Source organism: Apteryx mantelli, unplaced genomic scaffold (assembly GCF_036417845.1).
Source record: "Apteryx mantelli isolate bAptMan1 unplaced genomic scaffold, bAptMan1.hap1 HAP1_SCAFFOLD_125, whole genome shotgun sequence".
Lineage (NCBI taxonomy): Eukaryota > Metazoa > Chordata > Aves > Apterygiformes > Apterygidae > Apteryx > Apteryx mantelli.
Genome location: NW_027118481.1, coordinates 211,132 through 234,310, shown reverse-complemented (window position 1 = coordinate 234,310; position 23,179 = coordinate 211,132). Strand labels below are relative to the sequence as shown.

General features: G+C 46.3%; 1 protein-coding gene and 1 pseudogene across 1 annotated transcript; both read left to right on the top strand.

Moving 5' to 3' along the window:
• The first annotated feature begins 302 nt into the window (after positions 1-302).
• LOC106488042 (olfactory receptor 6F1-like) lies at positions 303-1,244 on the top strand (annotated as a pseudogene).
• Positions 1,245-14,473: 13,229 nt separating this feature from the next.
• On the top strand, positions 14,474-18,548 carry SDR39U1 (short chain dehydrogenase/reductase family 39U member 1). The gene is made up of 6 exons (XM_013946878.2): positions 14,474-14,497; positions 15,357-15,463; positions 15,809-15,891; positions 16,554-16,675; positions 17,240-17,383; positions 17,606-18,548. The coding sequence occupies exons 1-6, from the start codon at positions 14,482-14,484 to the stop codon at positions 18,019-18,021; spliced, it is 888 nt and encodes a 295-aa protein (XP_013802332.1). The 5' UTR covers positions 14,474-14,481; the 3' UTR covers positions 18,022-18,548.
• The last annotated feature ends 4,631 nt before the right edge of the window (positions 18,549-23,179 follow it).

Sequence of the window (23,179 nt, the reverse complement as noted above, 5' to 3'; positions counted from 1 at the left end):
AATAAATTAATGCACATGCAATATTGACAGGGGGTGAGGAATAAGGAGTGAACTAAGAAACTAACGTATTTAACATTGTAGGTATGCCCCATTTTAGGTGTATAGAACAGTGTTGTCCAGTCCTGGTATTGTCAATGGAAATATATGGAATACACTTGAGAGAGATACAGAATTCACATGAGCTGTGTTGGCTGTCTGTGATAGGTGGTAAAAATTACCACTCCCCTCCCCCTTCTTCTTCATTCAGTTTGATCTGAATAGCATCCTTCACTGTATCTCCATTTCCCTATCCCCACTAGGACATGGTTTCTGGCAACAGGACTCTAGTAACTGAATTCATCATCCTGGGATTTCCCAATGTCAGGGAAGTCGAACTGCTTCTCTTCGCCACCTTCATGCTGATGTATGTGCTGACCTTCACTGAGAATATGGCCATCATCCTGGTCATTGGTATGGACTACCACCTTCATACTCCGATGTATTTTTTCGTCAGCAATCTCTCCTTCCTGGAGATTGGCTACACAACTGTGACAGTGCCAAAGATGCTGGCCAACATTGCCATTCAGTCACAGACCATCTCTATCACTGGCTGCTTCACACAGATGTACATCTTCTTTCTTGGCTCAGCTGAGTGCTTCCTGCTGACTACCATGGCCTATGACTGCTATCTGGCCATTTGCAATCCATTGCATTATACCACCATTATGGATCGGAAAGCTTGTTTATGGCTTGCTCTGGGCTCTCGGCTGGGTGGCTTCCTTGCACCTGCTCTTCCCACTGCCCTCATCTTCCGCCTGCCCTTCTGTGGTTCCAACATCATCAACCACTTCTTCTGTGACTCACCACCTCTGCTGGAGCTCTCATGCCAGGACATCTTTGAAATTGAAGTCATCAACTTTGTGGTGGGCACAATAGTACTTTTGAGCTCCTTCATCCTCACCATGGTCTCCTACATCTTCATTGTGGCCACCATCTTAAGCATACCCACAGCTGAAGGACGCAGCAAAGCCTTCTCTACCTGTGTCTCCCAACTGACCATTGCCACCATCTTCTAAGGGACCACCATCTTCATGTACATCCGCATCAAGACCATCCAGGCTTTTGATTTCAACAAGATTGTCTCTGTCTTTTACTCTGTGGTTACTCCAGACCTGAACCCTGTCATCTATAGCCTAAGGAACAATGACATCAAGCAAGGCATGAGGAAAGTACTTCTGAGGCAAAAGGGCACTTTATCCAAGTAAGATTGGCTCAAGGGGCAGTAGGAAAAGTGGGAGAAACAAGGGGCTAACTTGGAAAACCTTTTTTTTTTTTTTTTTCTGCTTTCTCCAGAACTTTCAATCACATCAATGAGGCAGCAAAACTCCTGTCTGGGAGGTTCCCTCAGGGACTAATACAAACAGAATCTGAAATTTCATTTTCGTTTCTTTGCCCTTCAGAAGAGAGATCTCACCTCAGTTTAGTCATCTAGAAGTCAGTTGTCTAATTCTAAGCTAGTCACCTGGGTTCCCACCTCTATCAGTGAAGATAGACTGGACCTTGAAAGAATAGTTCATCTCATCTTAAGACTGGTGTCACTCTTCAAATGTTTCTGTTGTTGTTCATTGATTAAATGACTAATTTAGACAGCATGCATAAGTATTGAATATATAAAATCAAGTAAGATCAATCTTTACCTAGATGTCTTATTCCTTTTAGCCCTATTACATATCAAATCAAACTTTGGAGAGCCAGGCAATCCTACAACTCATTTTTGGAATACTGAACCCAAAACACAGTTTGCCTCTGTGCATGCATCACATTCTGTGCAGAGTGAGCTACATGTCCCTTATGGCATATGGTCCATGCGTACTAGAATCCTCTGAAGTTTAAAGCCAAGAGTCCAAACTCCCTCCATCAAATGAAAAGTGAAAAGAAAAGTTACCATTTCTAATAAGCATTAATCTCATTCACATATCAAGTAAGGCAGATAAATTATGCCAAAGATAGACCTATTTCTCTTTGTTGGCTACAAAGGAAACCTGTAGTGTCTAGTCCAATTGTAAAGGTCTGTACTGTAGGTGCCTTAAATTAGGTGAGATAAAAGTCATTCTGATTCTTAACTTGAAAGTCCCAATCAAATGCATGTTCTTGAGTAGAAAATGTCCAAGACTAAAACTTTCAATTCCATTCCCCTTGAAATGGGAAGGCCAATGGCCATCACACATTTATTACTGTTTTCTGTTTCTATATATTAATGTATAGATACATCTTAATGATTTATTTAAGTTACATCTAATGAAATCAGCATCAGTTGTGCACAAGACAAAATTAAAAAATAAAGAATCTTAAAAGCATTATTTGCAGCACAAAATCAAACACTGAGAATTAAATATGATGCATCTACTGTTCCTTTGGAGGCTCAAGTTCCTCTCTTATTCACAAGCCTCTTTTTTGTGAACATTTTGGTATGGACACAAGCATAAATGCTAATTTTCCAAGCTGAGCTAAGCCAAGCCAGTTTGGGGTAGCTTTTCAGAAAAATTCAAAAAATCAGTCTGTCTGCCCAGCAAACTGCTCTACAGTAAAAGAAAAAAAAAATTGTTGCATAGACTAAACAATTCTTTTGCTCTAGCTATATATTTAAATGATATCTAGATAATATTTAAAGTGCTATACATGCAAGTAGTTACATGCATATGTAGCTTTTTATAGTAACATATATTTGCGTATGAATACATCACCTTTTTAGATAGCTATACTACTGCAATTATAGCTAAAAATTTTGCGCAGATAAATATATAAATTTATAAAAATATAGAAAATAAAGAAAAACTGTAAGAATAGCTACAAAGCTTTCAGAAATAGTAAAAATCACTAAAAACAAATTTGTTTTTCAGCTGATTCTTCGCTTTTTAACCTTTTTCAGTTTTAAATCCATTTTCAGTTTATAGCTAATATAACTTGATTGTAATTATTATTATTTTTTTAATTGCATTTTTCTGTGACCTACTTAGTAGAGTAGAACATATTACTGGAAATGGATGAAAAATACTATTTTTGATATAATTTTTAGATAATAATCATATTGACCAAATGATAAATTAGAAACAAACAAAATGCCAACAATTTTTCTTTAAATATTTTAGGACAAAAAGTCATATAAAATAAAAACAAAAGCTATTTTAAATATTTAACCAGAAATACACAAATTACAAGCCAGAAAATATTATTGAATGTGAACATACATAACAGTCAGATAAGTTAGACCTTTAATCAGCAATAGTGAATTCAGAAATTAGGTCTGTGGAACAGCGAATATAAATTTTTTCTCTGTAAAATAGCATTACAGATAGGAAAAAAAAGAGAGTCATTGTTATACCCAACTACTGTCCCTTCCCTCCCCCCCTTTTACTAGGTAGTAGTGCATGCAGTACTTCACCGTAATTATGACAAAACAAAACCACATATAAATATATATGTATACACACATGAACATCTATGCTTATGCCACTTCACATAGCAGAGAAAGAATCAGATGATAAAACAAGGGAATAAAAAAACAACAACATGGAGAGAAACAGGCTCTTTACATCTCTTCACAAGGTAATTATGGAAAACAAGCCAGATAAACTGTATCCAAGATGTAAATTTGTTCTTTCCCTTGACTACAGATCACATCTTAATGGCTAGCTCAGCTGCAGAAGTATGCATTGTCTGCAGCTGAATCCCTTCTCCTGTGTCTAAGGACTGTAGTCTGAATGAAATCTTATTTGCCAGCCATTTTCTATGGGCCATCTTCAAGGGAGGATTTATCTCATCCAAAATGAGTATCTAAGTCAGGTGGAATGAATAAGCCTCTGGAGATGCTTCAAGCTCTCCACTGAATTAGAGGGAGAATAGTTTAGAGGAACATTTAGTTTAGACTCAGATATCTGTCTTTTAATTATCTTGATTAATGCAGATGAATTCAAACCTTGGTTAATGAATACATGTTGGAATTGTGTCACCATTACATTTTTCATGATTTTGGTGAATCCAGCCTTTTGCTTTTCTTACAAGTCTTTCTTTTAGGTGAAAAGAAAAGTTTCATCAACAGGAAAGGTTTTTTTCTCCTCTGGTGTCCAACTTGACCACCCCACTGACAAAGGTTATTTGCACCACTGCTGTGAGCATATGTCAGGAGATACACAGCAGCAGAGAAAGGTGGCATAATGCAGTATAGTGTAACAGAAAGCCAAGACAGTTTGTAACACAAGAGGTAAGGTCCCACAAATTAAGTGTGTGCAGTCCAACCCACCTGGATGCAAAACACTCAACCCTAAGGCAGGGTAATGTAAGCGAATGAGCAAAATTTTGTTGATTTAGTTGCTGGAATATGTTTTTTCCTAATAACTTTGCCAGGCTATGCTGGTACCATGTATTCATAATGAAAAATTCAAGCAAGAGCCATTTGGTAGGAAAGCACTATTCACAAGGGGTAGCTTAAGCCTACTGAAATTAAAGGAGCAATACAGCTGCCTAAATATAGGCATCTAACACCTACAGTTTGTGAGACATCCACAGGCATGGGATGATATTATGCAGTACTTCTGGGAGAGCCATACCCTCCTGAATCTGCGCACGGAGTGCCATGAGGTAACTCAGGACATCTCAGATGGCACTAGAAACCTCTGTTTAGTCACTTGAGTTGATCACTTGAGGTTAGGAGAGAGGCCCCTTCAGAGCTGACTGAGTAGAAGCTTATTTTACTCAAAGGTGATGTCTGTATTTTATTGAGTTCATTCTCATAATCTGCATTCTCAGATCCCCCAAAATTTCCTCTGGGAAGTTGTGTGTGATGCTACTGCATCCTGGAATGAAATCCAAACATTCATTATGCCTTCCCCTTCCCAAGCTGTGGTCTTCATGAAAGTAAACATGTGGTTCCAGGACTCAAAAGGAGCCATGCTGTCCTCTAGCAAGTCCCCTGGACTGGACATTCAGGGTACCAAGGCTGCAGGTCTTTCTCATAGAACAAACCTGATCTGCAAACTGGACTCATCCTGAACTGCCCCTTAAGGATTTTCTTTCTCTCCACTTATTTTTAGGAGGAGTTTGAAAAACTTGTTTCTTGTTGATAACTTAGCCTTTGCAACTAGCCTTGCTCTAAGGGAGCCAAATGTATCCTTTCCCCTGAGGCAAAGCATTCCAGGGAATTGCTAACTATTCTTTTGTTATTATTCTTATTATATTTCCTTTCTAACCTTAATCCTAGGCTTATTTCCATTTATTTTCTTTTGAAAAATCTTGAACTCGCTTCTCTTGACTACCCTCAAATCAACATCCTGGGATCACGATGAATGGACAGATAGATGGACAGATAGGTAGACAGAGTGACTGATTGATAGACAGACATTTGGATTTAGACATGAAGGTATGAACAGATACATAGACCTAGGCACAGGGAGGAGGAGATTCAGTTGATGAAAAATAAAGAACTTGCCATTTTAGATGCTCTAAAGTATCTTCTCTGGCCTCCAGCTGCCATTTACTTAGGTATATTGTACGACGTAGCTGATCCTCCCTCAACTCTGTGGATCTTTTGCCTGAAAACTCTACACAAGACAGATAAATAGGGAGGTAGGTATGTCAAATATCCACAGAGAGTGGCTAAGTCTGGTTAGAAAACAAAGCAAACAAACAAAAAAACACCCCGAAACACACACACAACAAAACAGTTATCAAAGAACAGTATGTCCCCTCACCAAAAACTACTTTCCAACCTAAATTTTCAATCTTTGTGGATTTTTCTTTTAGCTATTTCCAATCGATTCTTGGTGTGAGTTACATTTCACATAAGTTTAGAATTCCACTTTTTTATAAACATATATCTGAACCACTCTCCTCAGCTCCCTTTAGTCAATGAAGACAGAGAAGCACTTCTAGAGCACAGTTAATTTCATCCTAAGATAGACCATCACATTTGATCAGAGAGGTGATAATCTAGAAGTACTTATTTTTCTGCACAGACTGTAAGTGCAACACAGATGGAGCTTTCTCTACTGGAGATGTCTAAAGTTTGGTGTTTTCATGCCAGCTATATGTATCTTCTGGGAAACTGTGGGGTAGATGTGAAAGAAGTGGTGGGTGATTGTTGTGGGGGACTCCCTGCTGCAGGGGACAGAGGCACCTATCTGCCAACATGACCTCATGTCTAGAGAGGTTTGTAGCCTGCCAGGGACTCGCGTACAAGATGTCATAGAAAGACTGCCAAGGCTTGTCCACGCTTTGGACTATTACCCACTGCTGCTCTTCCATGTGGGCACTAATGACACCAAGGGCAAATTGGAAAACATCAAACAGGATTTCAGAACTCTGGGGATGGTGGTCAAGGCTCTGGGAGCCCAGGTCATCTTCTCCTCAATCCTGCCAGGGAGGGGGGATGGATGAGAGGAGGAGGAGACGGACTTTCCAAGTTAATGACTGGCTGCGCCACTGGTGTTGGCAACAGGGTTTTGGTTTCTATGACCATGGGACCCTGTTTGAAGATCGACAACTGCTTGGGAGAGATGGGATCCACTTCACTAAGTGGGGCACATGTGTCTTTGCCAACAGGTTGGCCAGCCTGGTAAGGAGGGCTTTAAACTAGGAAAGATGGGGGAAGGGGAGAGTTGTAGTGACAGAGTAGTTTGCAAAACACAGCTCAAGTCGAGGTGCATACAGCCAGGGAAGTGCGCGTGGGATGTGGCTATGGAGGATCCTCTTGTATCCCTCCTGGGAAACCTGCATGCTTGATCACCTCCCTGAAATGCCTGTACACCAATGCACGCAGCACGGGGAACAAACAGGAAGAACTGGAGATCTGTGTGCGGTCGCAGGGCCATGATCTCGTTGCAGTTACAGAGACATGGTGGGATAGCTCGCATGACTGGAGTGCTGTCATGGATGCCTACATGCTTTTTAGGAAAGACAGGCCAGGAAAGCAAGGTGGTGGAGTTGCTCTTTATGTGAGAGAGCACCTGGAATGTATCGAGCTCTGCCTAGGGGTGGATGAAGAGCGAGTTGAGAGCTTATGGGTAAGGATTAAAGGGCAGGCTAGCATGGGTGACACTGTTGTGGGTGTTTACTACAGGCCAGCTGATCAGGAAGAGGAAGTCGATGAGGCCTTCTACAGACAGCTGGAAGTAGCCTCACGATCCCAGGCCCTGGTTCTCATGGGGGACTTCAACCACCCCGATATCTGCTGGAAAGACAGCACAGCTAGGCACAAACAGTCCTGGAGGTTCCTGCAGAGCACTGAGGATCACTTCTTGACACAGGTGGTGGAGGAGCCAACAAGGAGACGTGTGCTGCTAGACCTCGTACTAACAAACAAAGAAGGACTGGTGGAAGATGTGAAGGCTGGGGGCAGCCTAGGCTGCAGTGACCATGAGATGGTGGAGTTCAGGGTCCTGTGAGGAGGCAGCAGGGCACCAAGTAGGATCGCAACCCTGGACTTGAGGAGAGCAAACTTTGGCCTCTTCAGGGACTTACTTGGAGGAATCCCATGGGTTAGGGCCCTAGAAGTAAGGGGTGTTCAAGAGAGCTGGTTAATATTCAAACATCGCTTCCTCCAGGCTCAGGAGTGGTGCATCCCTATGAGCAAGAAGTTGAGCAAAGAAGGCAGGAGACCTGCATGGATGAGCAAGGCACTCCTGGCAAAACTCAAACAGAAGAAGGAAGTATACCTTATGTGGAAAGGGGGACAGGCCTCTTGGGAGGAATATAGGAACATTGTCAGAGTATGCAGGGATCTGATGAGGAAGGCTAAGGCCCATTTGGAATTAAATCTGGCTAGAGATGTCAAGGACAGCAAGAAGGGCTTCTTCAAATATATCAGTAGCAAGAGGAAGACTAGGGAAAATGTGGGCCCTTTGCTGAATGGGGTGGGTGCCCTGGTGACGAAGGATGCAGAGAAGGTGGAGTTACTGAATGCCTTCTTTGCTTCAGTCTTTACTGCTCAGGCCAGCCCTCAGGAACCCCAGACCCTGGAGGCAAGAGAGAAAGTCTGGAGAAAGGAAGACTTTCCCTTGGTCGAGGAGGATCGGATTAGAGATCATTTAGGCAAACTTCACACCCACAAATCCGTGGGCCCCGATGGGATGCACCCACGAGTGCTGAGGGAGGAGGTGGATGTCATTGCTAAGCCACTCTCCATCATCTTTGAAAGGTCATGGAGGACAGGAGAGGTGCCTGAGGACTGGAAGAAAGACAGTGTCACCCTAGTCTTCAAAAAGGGCAAGAAGGAGGACCCAGGGAACTACAGGCCAGTCAGCCTCACCTCCATCCCTGGAAAGGTGATGGAGCAGCTCATGCTGGAGGCCATCTCTAAGCATGTGAAGGATAAGAAAGTGATCGGGAGTAGTCAGCATGGCTTCACCAAGGGGAAATCATGCTTAACCAACCTGATAGCCTTCTATGATGGAATGCCTGCCTGTGTAGATGAGGGGAGAGCAGTGGATGTTGTCTGCCTTGACTTCAGCAAGGCTTTTGACACTGTCTCCCATAACATCCTCATAGGCAAGCTGAGGAAGTGCAGGCTAGATGAGCAGACAGTGAGGTGGATTGAAAACTGGCCGAATGGCAGAGCTCAGAGGGTTGTGATCAGTGGCACAAAGTCTAGTTGGAGGCCTGTAGCTAGCAGTGTCCCCCAGGGGTCAATTCTGGGTCCAGTACTGTTCAACTTCTTCATCAATGACCTGGTAGATGTGACTGAATGCACCTTCAGAAAGTTTGCAGATGGTACAGAACTGGGAGGAGCGGCTGATACCCCAGAGGACTGTGCTGCCATTCAGAGGGACCTCGACAGGCTGGAGAGCTGGGCGGAGAGGAACCTCAAGAAGTTCAACAAAGGGAAGCGCAGGGTCCTGCACCTAGGGAGGAATAACCCCATGCAGCAGTCCAGGCTGGTGTTCGGCCAGCTGGAGAGCATCTCTGTGGAGAAGGACCTGGGGGTCCTGGGGGACCACAAGTTGACCGTGAGCCAGCAAAGTACCCACTGGCCTTCTTGGTATCCTGGGCTGCACTAGGAAGAGCCTTGCCAGCAGGTCGAGGGAGGTGATCCTCCCTCTCTGCTCAGCCCTGGTGAGGCTGCATCTGGAGTACTATGTCCAGTTCTGGGCTCCCCAATACAAGAGAGACATGGAGCTCCTGGAGCGAGTCCAGCGAAGGGCTACCAAGATGCTTAAGGGACTGGAGCATCTCTCCTACGAGGAAAGGCTGAGAGAGCTGGGCCTGTTCAGCCTGGAGAAGAGAAGCCTGAGGGGGATTCTTATCAATGTGTATAAGTATCTGAAAGGAGGGTGTCAAGAGGATGGGGCCAGACTCTTTTCTGTGGTGCCCAGCGATAGAATGAGAGGCAACGGGCACAAACTGAAACAAAGGGAGTTTCATCTGAACATGAGGAAAACTTGTTTACTGTGAGGGTGACTGAGCTTTGGAACAGGTTGCCCAGAGAGGTTGTGGAGTCTCCTTCCCTGGAGACATTCAAAAGCCATCTGGACACAATCTGCAACAAGGAAGCAGCAGTGGGACCAGACATGAGTATTCATATGAAACGGTTTCAGAAACCTGGAAAGGATATGAGATGCTGGAATAAGGCTTCAGCACATGTGCTAGTGGATTGCTTGATAGAGATCAGAATACAAAACAGGGGGAGTGAGCACAGTGTGCCTATCTCATCACTTACGGAATAGGGAGGCCCATCACCTGCCTTCTCAGGGCTCAGGAAGCCAAAAGAGCATTATGCGCCCAGAGCAAAAGTGAACACAGGACTGAGGAACGGAGGAGAGCAAAGCAGCTCGGTGTGAATGTGGAGAGGGCCGCATTTCTAACCTTCTTCTTCAGCTTCTATCACTGAATCTAAAGGTGATGAAAACATCAGATTGCATCTGCAGAGGAACATTGAATTTATTCCATTCACAGAACCAAGTGAGATGAATCCCTCTCTTGGAATCGCCTACCCAGGTCCAACAGCTTCCCTCACAACTAGGTGGAATTTGCACAGATTTTTGCTGGAACCAGCCAGAAATTTCTTCTCAGTTCCAGTACAGAGACCTCAGCAAGGGGAGTCATCAGCGTCCTGAGTTCTTTTCCAGGACAAGTGTGACTTTAATGCTGTGTGTTTTTTCCTCCTCAAGCTTGAACCTGTTTTTTTTAATAAGTTTGCTAACACCATGTACTTGCCCTTTCTTCACTGTAAGTAATTACACATTATGTGTTTTATGTACACTGTATATTTGTTCTTTGTCCTCTTTGCTGTCTCTAAAACTGGTTTTACTTAACTCACAAGGTTGTATTTCTTTAGTGATCAGTAACTGACCAATGGTGATTCATATTCATAGTCCTGTGGCCCCTAATATCATCCTGTATTTGTACTTCCAAGACTTCTGCTGTCATCCCATGTCTGCACACTTCTCCATTTCAGTTTTATTTCAGGGTCATAGATAATTCACTCTACACAGAATAGTAACTAGTTATTATTATCTAGAAGTTACAGAAATGTATTAGTATTATTATAACAATATGCATTGCATCACTCAATTGCACAAAGCAAAGCCAACACTAAAAACAAGCTAGGTAATAACCACCTGGTCATTCTCCAAGCAGAACAAGACAAGTCCAGAAAAAGCCTGAGAAGTCTCAAGGCCTGCAGTGCTAACACAAAGCCTGTGGCCTGCTAATAGCAATGGCAAGACCATGTTTCTTCAGCTACAGCACTGTAGCAGCCATTCCCCACATCAGGGCTTGAAGTGTAACTGTGGTTTGAACAAATCCAGCTTGGGTCTCTGCAGACAAGATCAACGAACTCCACATGGAACTATTTACTAACGGATACTGAAGAACTGGCATTTGCTTTTACACCAGAGTAAATCCAGAAGCTCCTTGACAACAAGCAGTCAGGAATGAATTCTGATCTCTCTTCCCTTGTTTAAACCAAAGTCACGCCCAGATTATAAGGGTTTGGAAATGGGCTGATTTCTAGTCCCAACGGTCTCTCTGTGAGGTCTTCATAGTCAGGCTCTGTTATGTAGCTTTCACAGGGGAACAGAGGATGGGGTAGCCACAAGTACAGAATCCCGCTACTCAGTGGCATAAATTTATGGTTTTATTTACCAAGCAGCGTGCGTATAGCAGATGGATAGTGATTTCTGTTCTACCACACACACAGATACACACTCTGTATACAACACAGCAAAGGCCTTTGGTCCAGGCCCCCCTGTCTCGGGGACAGGAGACTCACTGTGGCTTTTTGATGTGTCCAGACTTGGCTGGTGAGCCAGCCTTTACATGTAGCAGTTCCACCTCAAGCACAGCCTTCTACATGGTTTTGGGTGTTGAATGATGTGTTCCTCCACAGGGTTATTGTTTGAACTATTTACTGCTTTCTAACTTAGATGGCCAATATAAGCTGTAAATGGCTTCATCGGTCACATTGCCTCAGGCCAATCCCTTAGACCTTCTTCACATCCAAAGCAAATTAGCTGGGTTACTATCACCTTCTGGTCGTTCTCTCCAAATCTGTTATATGGATGCAAAGTTGTAAAAAGTTCATCTGTGCTTCCTTTTTTTCCCATGTATACTTAGACCATTAGAACATGACAGATATAGTCCAGATCTTTTGGGGAAGCCTATTGTGTTAACAATTACCAAACAGTGCTTGGTTTGTTTTCCTAGCATATACCAGAATCATCTAATGAGTTAGGCAGATGCAGTCAAGGTCTCACTTATCTGAACATCATTTTTGGGCAGAATTCTGTACTTCCCTAAATCCTGGTACTAGGACTGTGTTATGGGCAGATCAACCTGTGAGATTGACTGCTGCCATGTCTCTTTCCCCTTCACATCTTTTTATATGGATAAGGTACAGTTGAGAGTGGGAAGTGAGAAAGGGCATGTCAGATTTTATCTTTTTAGGAAGTCCTAAAGTGAAACACTGTGAGACAGAGGGAGGCAAGAAAAAATGATAGGATTGGGACATACTCAAAGGTCTCTTAAAACTGTCCAATTTTTACAATTTGCAATGAAAGACATATCAAGATGTGCCTAGGTGCAGCCATTTGCACCTTTTGGGAGAATGCACAGACAGTCTTTCAGCACCCCCATCTAACCATGATCCAGCAGACAGAGAAGGACAGCAGACCAAAAGGCATATGGAGAATAGCTCCAGCTCACCCACCCACTTGCCAATACATGCCATACAGAAACTGCCTGTTTATCCCCAGCTTTCATCCTGTGAACCAAGAGGATGCCTCTTCCTGGGCAAATAATCCCATCTCTTAAATTTTGAACTGGTTCTTCTCACAGAAGCCCAGTTCCTTCCCATTTAACCACTGGACTTGGCAAACACTTGTATACTCAATGGTAGGGGCAGGGGGATAAGAACACATAAGATAGCTAGAGTGTTGGGGGAGGCAAAATGGATAAAAGCATGGACAGATTCATGAAGAAGGCAAGGGAAGGCAAGGCAAATGGACAGATGGATGCCAGAATGGCTATGGGCATATGTATATGCAAAGATCAATAGTTAAATGGGTTGAGCTCTAGATAGATAGGCAGTAAGGGGAGTAAAAAATTCTTCAGCATTCGTCCCTGCTTCAGAGCAGACTCTGACATGTAGAGACCCAATCTGCAACTTGATTTCACCCTCTGCCTTTGCCTGCAGAAGACATGGGGTGCAGCAGCTGACAAAATAGACAACTTTCTCTGAATCAGTTCTACAGACTCCCGTTGATGTCTATGGTGGAAGGTGTGTGTCTTTCAATGTGCATTTTATCACATCTCAGAAGAGACATTGAAAATCAGGTGGTAGAATCACATGCTTCAAAGAACCTGTTTTTTTCTATGACTATACAGAGAGACAGGTGAGAAAATGCATAAGCAGAGGGGAGCCATTACTGTGGCTTAGATTCAGTGAGAACAATTCCAGTCTTTTTCTGGATTCTGGATTCTGGATTAGAAAATTCTGGATTTTTGATTAGAAAAGTCAAAAACACTTCACTGGTATTTACTTGGGCTCTTTTAACTATTTAAACTTACTTCCTCCAAATTGCTTTCTTTCCTATCCTACAGGTATAATTTGTGTCCCATTCAGTTAATTAAAACATGGGTTGCACTGGCATTTTTTTCATTCTTCCAATATGTGTTAACTCTGTATCTCTGTGCAGCTCTTCATTTTCATTTTTCTTTGCTTTGAGCTCTTTTTGGGGGGAGAGTGTGCCCTTGTGGCCAAGAAGGCCAATGGTATCCTGGGGTGCATCAGGAAGAGTGTTGCCAGCAGGTCGAGGGAGGTGATTCTCCCCCTCTACTCAGCCCTGGTGAGGCCCCATCTGGAGTACGGCGTCCAGTTCTGGGCTCCCCAGTACAAGAGGGATGTGGCACTACTGGAGCAAGTCCAGCGAAGGGCTACAAAGATGATTAGGGGACTGGAGCATCTCTCTTATGAGGAAAGACTGAGAGAGCTGGGCCTGTTTAGCCTGGAGAAGAGAAGGCTGAGAGGAGAACTTATCAATGTGTACAAGTATCTGAAGGGAGGGTGTCGAGAGGATGGGACCAGACTCTTTTCAGTGGTGCCGAGCGGCAGGACGCGAGGCAACGGGCACAAACTGAAACACAGACACTTCCATCTGAACATGAGGAAAAACTTTTTCACTGTGAGGGTGACAGCGCACTGGAACAGGTTGACCCAGAGAAGTTGTGGAGTCTCCTTCTCTGGAGATATTCAAAACCCGCCTGGACGCGATCCTGTGCAATGTGCTCTAGGTGACCCTGCCTGAGCAGGGGGGTTGGACTGGAAGATCTCCCGAGGTCCCTTCCAACCTCAGTGATTCTGTGATTCTGTGATTCTGAGAGGAGGGAGGGGTACACTTTATTTTTAGAGACTTGCCACCATAAGAACTATTTCTTCTTCTGGCATTTTTCATGCCAGGAAAAAAAAAGCAAAAAAAAAAAAAAAGCCCCCCACGACCAGCTTTCGGCAGAGTCAGCCTTTTACACCCAAATCGCAGTTTTCCCACGTCGTTTCCTCTTTGGCAGCGGTCTCGTTGAGCGCAGCCGCTGCAGGGCTGCGGTGACAGGGAGGGCACGCGCCGCCCTCCCTTGCCCCATTCCGCCGCCAACAGCACTCCGAGCTAACCGGGAGCGCCGGCAAGCGCTTAAACGAGACCATCCATAGGAGCCCCGCTGCGGGCTGAGGGCCCCGCCGTGGCACCTCGGCCCGGCCCGGCCCGGCGAGTGCTCGGGGGGCCCGCGACCGCGCCCCGCGGAGCGCTGCCAGCCCCGAAGGGCTCTGCGGCCGCCGCTGCCTGCGCAGCCAGAAAGAGTGGCGAGCTGCGACGCTGCGTGGAGGAATAGGCAGAGACGCGCTTGCTCTTTAAGCTCCCCCCCTCCCCCACAATCTCTCGTTGGGGAGGGGTGGTGGTGAAGTTTCATTTAGCGCATGCGCAAGCGCCTCTACCTGGAGCATGCGCACTAGCTGCAGCTATGCGGGTGTTGGTGGGTGAGTGCGGGCTGGGGGTACGTGCTTCGGCCGGTGAAGGGGGCGGGAGGTACGACCGTGCTTGGCGCTGTGCACGGGGGGAGTGACTCTCGGTGCTGCCTACGAGGGGGCCGGTGCTTGGTGCTGCGTGGGGGGGGGGGGGGGGCGCGAGGGTGCTCTGCAGGGTGCTGTGCTGTGTGGTATTGGACCTGGGAGTGCGGGGGGGCTATGCACGGTAGGGGGATTTGGATATGGGCAGTGTGATGGGTCTGGGATGCAGGGTGGCCTGTGTAGGGAGTTGGGTGTTGGAAATAGTGGGGGCTGTGCACTGGAAGTCGTTCGACTGAGGGAGGGGGGCAGCCCCACATCGGGGGCTATGCACCGGGAATGGGGGCTGTGAGCAGGGTGCAGTGTGTGTGGGGGCTGGTTCCAGCAATGGGACACCCTGGGAAGCTGTGGGGCTGTGCACGGGGTAGTGCCTGTGGGGGCTGGCCTGCAGGGGCTGTGCACTTTACTTCCAAGTGTGTGAGTGGGGGCAGTGCTTTGTGCAGGTGATGGAGCTTTGGGAATGGGGGCCTTGGGTCTAGATTCTGGATGCTGTATAAGACAGCTGGGAATCAGGGTACTCTGAGGCTAGAAAGTAGAATACCATGCATGGAATCTGGGTACTGGGAATGAGGCCTTCAGGGCTGTGCTGCGGGGTGCTGAACAGGGGAGCTGGGCACTGGGAACAAGGGTCCTCTTGCTCTGGGGTACTGCAGCCAGGGAAACTGGCCATTGGTGATGGGGGCTCCCAGGTGCAATGTGCTGGCTTGGGAGTGCAGGCTTTGGGACTCCACTTACAGAACTGCAAATTTCAAATGTCCTGTCTTTTCCCTAGGTGGAGGGACTGGGTTTGTGGGCAGAGCCCTGACCCAGTTACTGCGTATCCGTGGGCATGAAGTGACTCATGTCTCTCGACAAGGGGGCAAGGATCGTATCAGCTGGGTATGCGATGGGAGTGATCACAGGAGGGGCAACATGTCAGGGCTGAGGAACAAGCTAGCTTACCCTGGCCTGCTGCAAATACAGGGTGTCTGCAGTTGGGAACCTCTCTTCCCTGAATGTAGCATTGGGCACCTATGTGCTCCGTGTGTCAGAGCAATGGGAATGGGTGATGCTGCAGATCCAAAGAGTAAAATCCTCGCCATCTATGCTTGTGCTCCAGACTGTGTCCCACAAGGTCAGAAAGGACTTGGCTGGACTTCTTTATGAGCCCACACTGCTTGTTTGTTGAGAAGGCTTGAGGAGAGGGGAGACTGGAAGTGTGATGTCTCTGTTACCCCTATCTAGGAAGAGTTGTCCCGCTCTGGACTGCCCCCATGTGATGCCGTGGTGAACTTGGCTGGTGAGAATGTCCTCAACCCTTTCCGCAGGTAACTTGATCTCCCATAGTGCTACGAGGACAAGGCAAAGGCAAGACAGCCCAGTGTTGCAAGAGAGTGTGGAGGGAATCTGGACAGCAGATAGGGCATCAAGAATGGAGTTTGGTTCCCTGTCAACATCCGGGTCCTCAAGTATCCAAAAAATTTCTACAGGACTGATAGGTCGCAGCGGCTTTTGGAAGACAGGTGCCCTTCTGGGATTGACAGTTGGAGGCCAGACAAAGTAGCTTCTGGTGTCCTAAATGGCACTGGATGCCTCCATTTAAGTAATAATGCAAAATCAGAACCAAAATGGGTTGTGGAAGCTTGTCTTGTATTGCTGAGGATGTTTTTGGAGATGCCTCCCCTGGATACTTGAGTAGAATTCATATCACTTGGCTCTGGTGTCCAGCTTCTCTGGTATGTTTGTGCTAAGGGAATCCAATTTCCACAGTCATTTGCAGGAAGTAGGGAGCCACCTTCTCCCAAAGTCCTTGTGTGGTTGGGTAGTAGGGTCCTGCATCTTCCCCTTACTGTGCGGTGGTGGGGGTGGGGGGAATTCATGTGACCTCCGCTGTGGTTGGGAGGTGTCTGTTGGGGCCATTTGCCCTTGGGACTGTTGTTTTCTGGGATGTCCTGGTAGAGAGTATGATGAGGGGCTCTCCCTTCCCCAGGTGGGATGATGCGTTTTGCAGGGAAATCATCAGCAGCCGGGTTGAGACCACCAAGACCTTGGCCAAAGCCATTGCTGATGCTGATCAACCACCCCGTGCTTGGATTCTCATCACCGGCGTAGGTATTGGTTGGGCTCAGCCAAGGCATGTCTTGTGCCAACTTGGGAAGACTTCTAGGGACATGTGTTTAGCCTTGAAACACTGTGCATAGTTTTTTTGCCGTCTTTTGATTTTGACGTCTTTTCTCTGTTTCCCTAGGTAAGCCTCTAGGCATCCTGTAGGACCAATTGATCTAATCAAGGGCTCAGTTGCATCCCCCCGTATATTTCTGACTTGCATTCTTGCTTGCTGTAGTCTTTGAAGCAGCTGAGCATCTGTGACACCTGAGTTTAGAGCAAGCTTCTTTTCAGCTCTGTGCCTTGCTTGCAAATGCATTTGGTTCTTGGGGCTGCCAGCTCAACCTGAATACTAGCAGATCCTGCTGAGTCTGCAGAGCATATTTGTAATTAAAAAACCCTATCAGCATAAAACCTGTCAGCATCTCTGTCAGAGACATTCTGCTCTGTTCATATGAGGACACCCCTGCCCCAATGCAGTGATGGAGCTCTGGGCTCCTTCTGCAGTCGGGGAAGAGGAACTTGGTGTCATGATCCAACCCTGACCCCTTTCTCTTGTTACGCCGGCAGGTTATTACCGTCCCAGCCCCACAGCTGAGTACACAGAGGACAGCCCTGGGGGGGATTTTGACTTCTTCTCACGCCTGGTGAGCTCCTGGGAGGCTGCAGCTCTCATCCCTGGGAGCCCGGCTCGTGGTGTTGTGGTGAGATCTGGTGAGATGGGGCATCATCCCTGTTCAGGGTGGCTCTGGCTCAGTCTTGGGCAAGAGAGGGAAGGAGTGGGAGAAGGACATCAGGCTGTGTGCCCTTTGTTGCTGAAGTGCTGTCCCAGTCCAGCCCCCTGAGGGTGGTCTCATGGTTGTAGGTCTGGGGGTGAGAGGGGCTCTTTCCTTTGGTTGGGGAGGGGGTCCCTGTCTCACTCTGTTCTCCCCACAGGGGTAGTGCTGGGCCGGGATGGTGGTGCCATCTCTCGCATGCTCTGGCCTTTCTGGCTGGGGCTGGGAGGCCCTTTGGGCTCTGGACTCCAGCCGTTCCCATGGATTCACATTCGGGACCTGTCTGGAATTGTGTGTTATGCCCTGGAGAGTGAGTGCCTGCAAGGGGTCTTCAATGGTGTCTCCCCATCCTCCCCTGCCACCTCCAATGGCACGTTTGCCCAGGAGCTTGGTGCAGCCCTGGGACGCCCAGCCCTGCTGCCGGTACCTGCTTGGGCTGTGCGGGCTGTGTTTGGGGCTGAGCGGGCCATCATGCTGTTGGAGGGCCAAAGAGTGGTGCCAAAACGTACCCTGGAGAGTGGCTACCATTTCATCTTCCCTGATCTCTCTGCAGCTCTGAAGGATATCGTGGCTTGAGGTCACCTGGGGTGGTTTGGGAACCTGTTTTTGTGAACTCCTCAGCCTGCATGCCTTTCCCTGAGTGAAAGTATTCCTGCTCCTTCTTGGCTGTCATATCTCCTCTGTATTAGGATGGGTTTCTTCATGTTTTTTCTCCCCTCTGTCTCTTGTTGTGCATCCCCAGTTTAGGAGTTGCTCTTCCTACTGTGAACTCCAGTCCCCACATCACCAGCTTTTGGGGAAGGGCATAAGCCCCTCTAAGGGCTGTAATTGCTAAATTTGACATCTTCCCTTTTTGACAGTGTGCATGTGAGCTGCTAGGAGAACATTGGGGAGTGCAACACCTCCTCTCTTGAGGAAGAGGAGTTGCAACAAGGGGAGCATCCAGGATTTGTAACTCTTGTCCATCTTATTGGAAGTCCCTCTTGTTCTATCCCCTCCCCCCCACAGCTCCCCCCATGTCTTGCACTGTGTATGCTCACAAGAGACCCAGGTATGCTGTCCTGTTTACTTGTCTTGATCTTTTAGGGGATGGGCTTGTGGTGGGGAGAATTCATCCTGAGAGGGTGTGGTGTTATGCCCAAGGATTCTTTTGAATATTCAGTAACTTAAGGGGGATTGTCAAGAGCAAGGACTGCAGGTGTAGCGTGACCACAAGTAATAAGTATTCATTACTCACTCTTAGATTGCAATTTCAGCCTAATTTGCTAGCCAGGCACTAAAAGTCATTCTGTGCACACTTCGGGTTTGCAACTATGTTGCTGTCTTACAAATTCTGATCCCTGAATGCCCTGTCAGTCACAGAGGAATCAAGGTGCAGGCATCCCCTTCTCACCATGTGGGAGGTCCTGTGGTCAGGCCAGCTGCCCGGAGCAGGATCTACACTGTGCAAGATGGTGTTAATCTTTTATAGCTTCCCCATTGTCCTTCTGCAATAACAGCAATTTAAACCAATCACAAGCCAAATTGTCTTGTAATCCAATGAGGTTCCGATGTTCCCTTATGATTGTCTGCCTAGACTTCAGCAAGGCTTTCGACACTGTCTCCCATAGCATCCTCATAGGAAGCTCAGGAAGTGTGGGTTAGATGAGTGGACAGTGAGGTGGATTGAGAACTGGCTGAATGGCAGAGCTCAGAGAGTTGTGATCAGTGGCACAGAGTCTAGTTGGAGGCCTGTAGCTAGTGGTGTCCCCCAGGGGTCAGTACTGGGTCCAGTCTTGTTCAACTTCTTCATCAGTGACCTGGATGAAGGCCCAGAGTGCACCCTCAGCAAGTTTGCTGACGATACAAAACTGGGAGGAGTGGCTGATACGCCAGAGGGCTGTGCTGCCATTCAGAGAGACCTGGACAGGCTGGAGAGGTGGGCAGAGAGGAACCTCATGAAGTTCAACAAAGGGAAGTGCAGGGTCCTGCACCTGGGGAGGCATAACCCCATGCACCAGTACAGGTTGGGGGTTGACCTGCTGGAAAGCAGCTCTGCGGAGAAGGACCTGGGAGTGCTGGTGGACACCAAGTTAAGCATGAGGCAGCAATGTGCCCTTGTGGCCAAGAAGGCCAATGGTATCCTGGGGTGCGTCAGGAAGAGTGTTGCCAGCAGGTCGAGGGAGGTGATTCTCCCCCTCTACTCAGCCCTGGTGAGGCCCCATCTAGAGTACTGCGTCCAGTTCTGGGCTCCCCAGTACAAGAGGGATGTGGCACTACTGGAGCAAGTCCAGCGAAGGGCTACAAAGATGATTAGGGGACTGGAGCATCTCTCTTATGAGGAAAGGCTGAGAGAGCTTGGCCTGTTTAGCTTGGAGAAGAGAAGGCTGAGAGGGGGGGGTCTTATCAACATGTACAAGTATCTGAAGGGAGGGTGTCGAGAGGATGGGACCAGACTCTTTTCAGTGGTGCCGAGCGGCAGGACACGAGGCAGCGGGCACAAACTGAAACACAGACGCTTCCATCTGAACATGAGGAAAAACTTTTTCACTGTGAGGGTGACAGAGCACTGGAACAGGTTGACCCAGAGAAGTTGTGGAGTCTCCTTCTCTGGAGTTATTCAAAACATGCCTGGATGCAATCCTGTGCAATGTGCTCTAGGTGACCCTGCTTGAGCAGGGGGGTTGGACTGGATGATCTCCAGAGATCCCTTCCAACCTCAGTGATTCTGTGATTCTGTGATTCTGTGAAAAGAGAAGTGGGAGGAAAGGAGAGGAGACTAAAAATAAACAAGCTTTTAAACTGCTACAACTGAATTTAGATGGAAGTAACATATGAGCTATATAAAAGGAAAGGAAGTAGTTCTATAAAATAAACTCTGTTAGTCTGGGGCTATCAGTTAAAAAAAAACTTATAAAATTTAAAAAAAAAAGATGAAAAAATTGTGTAGAAGTTTTCAGATAGCTTACATGCTGGAATTAGTTACAGAAGATCAGACTGAAATAATACGAGATAATGAAGGAACAATATTTCCAGTCTAGCATCATATTAAATATATTATATTAATGCCACCTGTTGCTAGCTGCTTCTAAAAGAAGTGTATAAAGCAGTCAGAAGAGCTGCAGTCCAGAAATGCTTGTTTCACAGCACTGTGCATAAAATGCATCTGGTTGGCTAGTTCATGTGCCTAGCATGTTGTAGCATGCCTTATTTAGGTAAAGAGTCCTCTGGGAGTGGGATTCAGTTGCTCAAACTTTGGCATGTAGTGTCACTGAGAAACACTATTGTATACCAGATGGGCATCTGTAGGTCCTGTGTCCTGTCTGCCAGCTCCATGTGGATGTCTTTGATACTCTGAGATGTCTGAAGCGGCACTAGATACTTCTGTTTATACCACTCTACCTCACCCTAAATGTTTCTTTAACTGTTACAGGAAAAAGAAAATCTCTGTGATGGGTAGCACAACTTGAATCCTCCATTATACTGATGCCAATAAATGTATTGCAATAGCACCAAGCATTGTGATACTGCTCAGCATTTTGGGAGGAGAGTCAGTGGGAAAGTCAGTGGGAGAGTCAGCCCACACCAGTTCTTTGATCTGTCTGATCTCCTTGCAAAACTGGAACATTAACTGGGTATCTCCAAGGGACAATCCAAAGCAGGGGCCTGTAGATCCAGTAGTTGTTGGGAGCCCCCCTGGAGTATGGAACTCTACCTTGTCAAAACCTGCTGCCTTCCTGAGTCCCACAGCCCCCTGCTCCACCCATACTTATGGCAGCTCTGCTCTTCTCCAAAGTGTTGGTGGTAAGCAAGAGAAGAAACATCTAGGGAAAAGGAGGAAAAGGGGTACAGGACGTATGTCCAGACCCAGAGCATTTGCCATCCCATGGCACCACTGCAGTTCTGGGGAGAGAAGGCGGGGGTGGAGCTGAAGGCACGTAGTTATTACTTTAGTGACAGCACCATGTAACTGGTGCCATTTGTGTTTGCTTAATTTAGATGAAAGACACTCCTGTGCTACCTTTGCACCACCAGTCACTAACAGGGAGGGGAGCTCCTCTGCTACACAGCATTGCCTGGGCTCTGCTGTGCTATAGGCACTGCACATACAGCTGGCTCACCCGCACCACACTGCAGCTGCTCCTTTCCCTCCTTTGACACCCCTCAAGCAGAGAACTGCAGTTCATTTAGTCACGTCATGAAGGTTAATTGCAGATAGGCAGAGTGGAATGTGTCTGTTTCTTTAGAGAACAGTTCATCTGGTCTGACTTTAGATGTCTACATTATGTGTGAATAGGTCCATTCTGCCCACAGAGCCTGTGGCCACACTGTGAGTCTGACATGTGAGTCTGGTGTCTCAGGTGCCGTTACAGTCCCTGGAGACCGAGTCAGTACAGAAAGTGTCTAGACAGTGACTGACCTCTTCTTCAAGCAAACAGCTATGTAGAAGTTGTTCTCTAGCTTCTGCTGACTGTATCAAATTCATCTCTTTTGGGTATAATGGGAGCTGAGGCACTTGCAGACAACTACAGTGTGGATCTCTTTGGTTCTTTTCCCTTGCCCATTCACAGCTGTCTAGTACCTTGGGGTAGCAGAGAGCTAGTACATAAGACCCAGGTCTGAGTAGATCTATGCTTTTCTGGGATGACAGCTGGTAACCAGGAAGACTGCCTTAGAGCATCTCAAATGGAATAGATGAGTAACTGAACTATATCGTAAAGTAAGGCAGAAGGTAGCCTGCCCTAGGAAAACAACCTAGGTACTTTAATGTTGCTCTCTAGTGCCATTTCATATGTCCTTGGATCCCCCACCTGGCCTCCAGCTGCCATTCCAAAATGTCATGGGTCTCTACTAGGTTCCATGTGTCTCAGATGCCCGGGGACACCTAAAATGGCCCAGGATACCACTCTTTAGGCACCTGGATACCTCACCTAGATCCCTTTTATAAGGAAGATCCCCTTCCTTATGAAAGGAATAATAACTTCTGGAGTATGATTCAATTATACAGTCCATGTATAAAATAAGAAAGAAAAATCCTATCCTGGAAGTTCCTGTGTCTCCCTGCTGCCTGGAAAGGAGTACAGATGAAAAGCCCATACATAGTCACGGATATTCTAGCCCTGTCAAATTGTAAAAGGTGTATCCCATTGGTTGCATTCCACCAACTCTTCTTCTTACAGAATGTTACATCAACAGCCATTCATGGACAATAAGTAATTTTGCTCTTTGATTTTAAAATTGATTGGATATTGGTAACTAGAAAGGGAAAAGAGAGTGTGTTATTTTTATGCATGTTAAGTTATTGTGACCAAAGAAATATGTATAACTGCAAAAACACTAAATAGATAAGCCTCAAAATTAAAGCATTTCATGTTGTTTTTGTGAATAACACCACAGCTTGCTTATAAACAGGCTCTTTTTACTTTCTTGGGACAAAGAATAAACAGTATTCATCTGACAGATTTTGGATGTGTAATTTACAGTGAGGTGTCTCAAACTTTACTGACAGTGTTGAATAGGTCCAGGATAACCTATGCAGATAAATCTCACATCTCTACTGCACATTTCAAAAGTTAATTGAGAGGAATCCTACCTAAATACACTGTAAGTGAAAACAGATGTATTTTCATTTTAATTAATTTTTCCTATTACAAAACTGTTATTTCCTTTTTCTTTTCTTTTTTTTTTACATTGTGGAATAGCTTGATGCAACTACTATCTGGAGCTGACTAAGAAGTGGTTTGAAGAAATTTCC

Excerpts from the sequence above, each read along its gene's own strand:
- SDR39U1 (XM_013946878.2), top strand. Across the intron at positions 15,892-16,553 it reads GTCCTCAACCCTTTCCGCAG|GTGGGATGATGCGTTTTGCA; the intron begins GTAACTTGATCT and ends TCCCTTCCCCAG. Across the intron at positions 17,384-17,605 it reads TGGTGTTGTGGTGAGATCTG|GGGTAGTGCTGGGCCGGGAT; the intron begins GTGAGATGGGGC and ends TTCTCCCCACAG.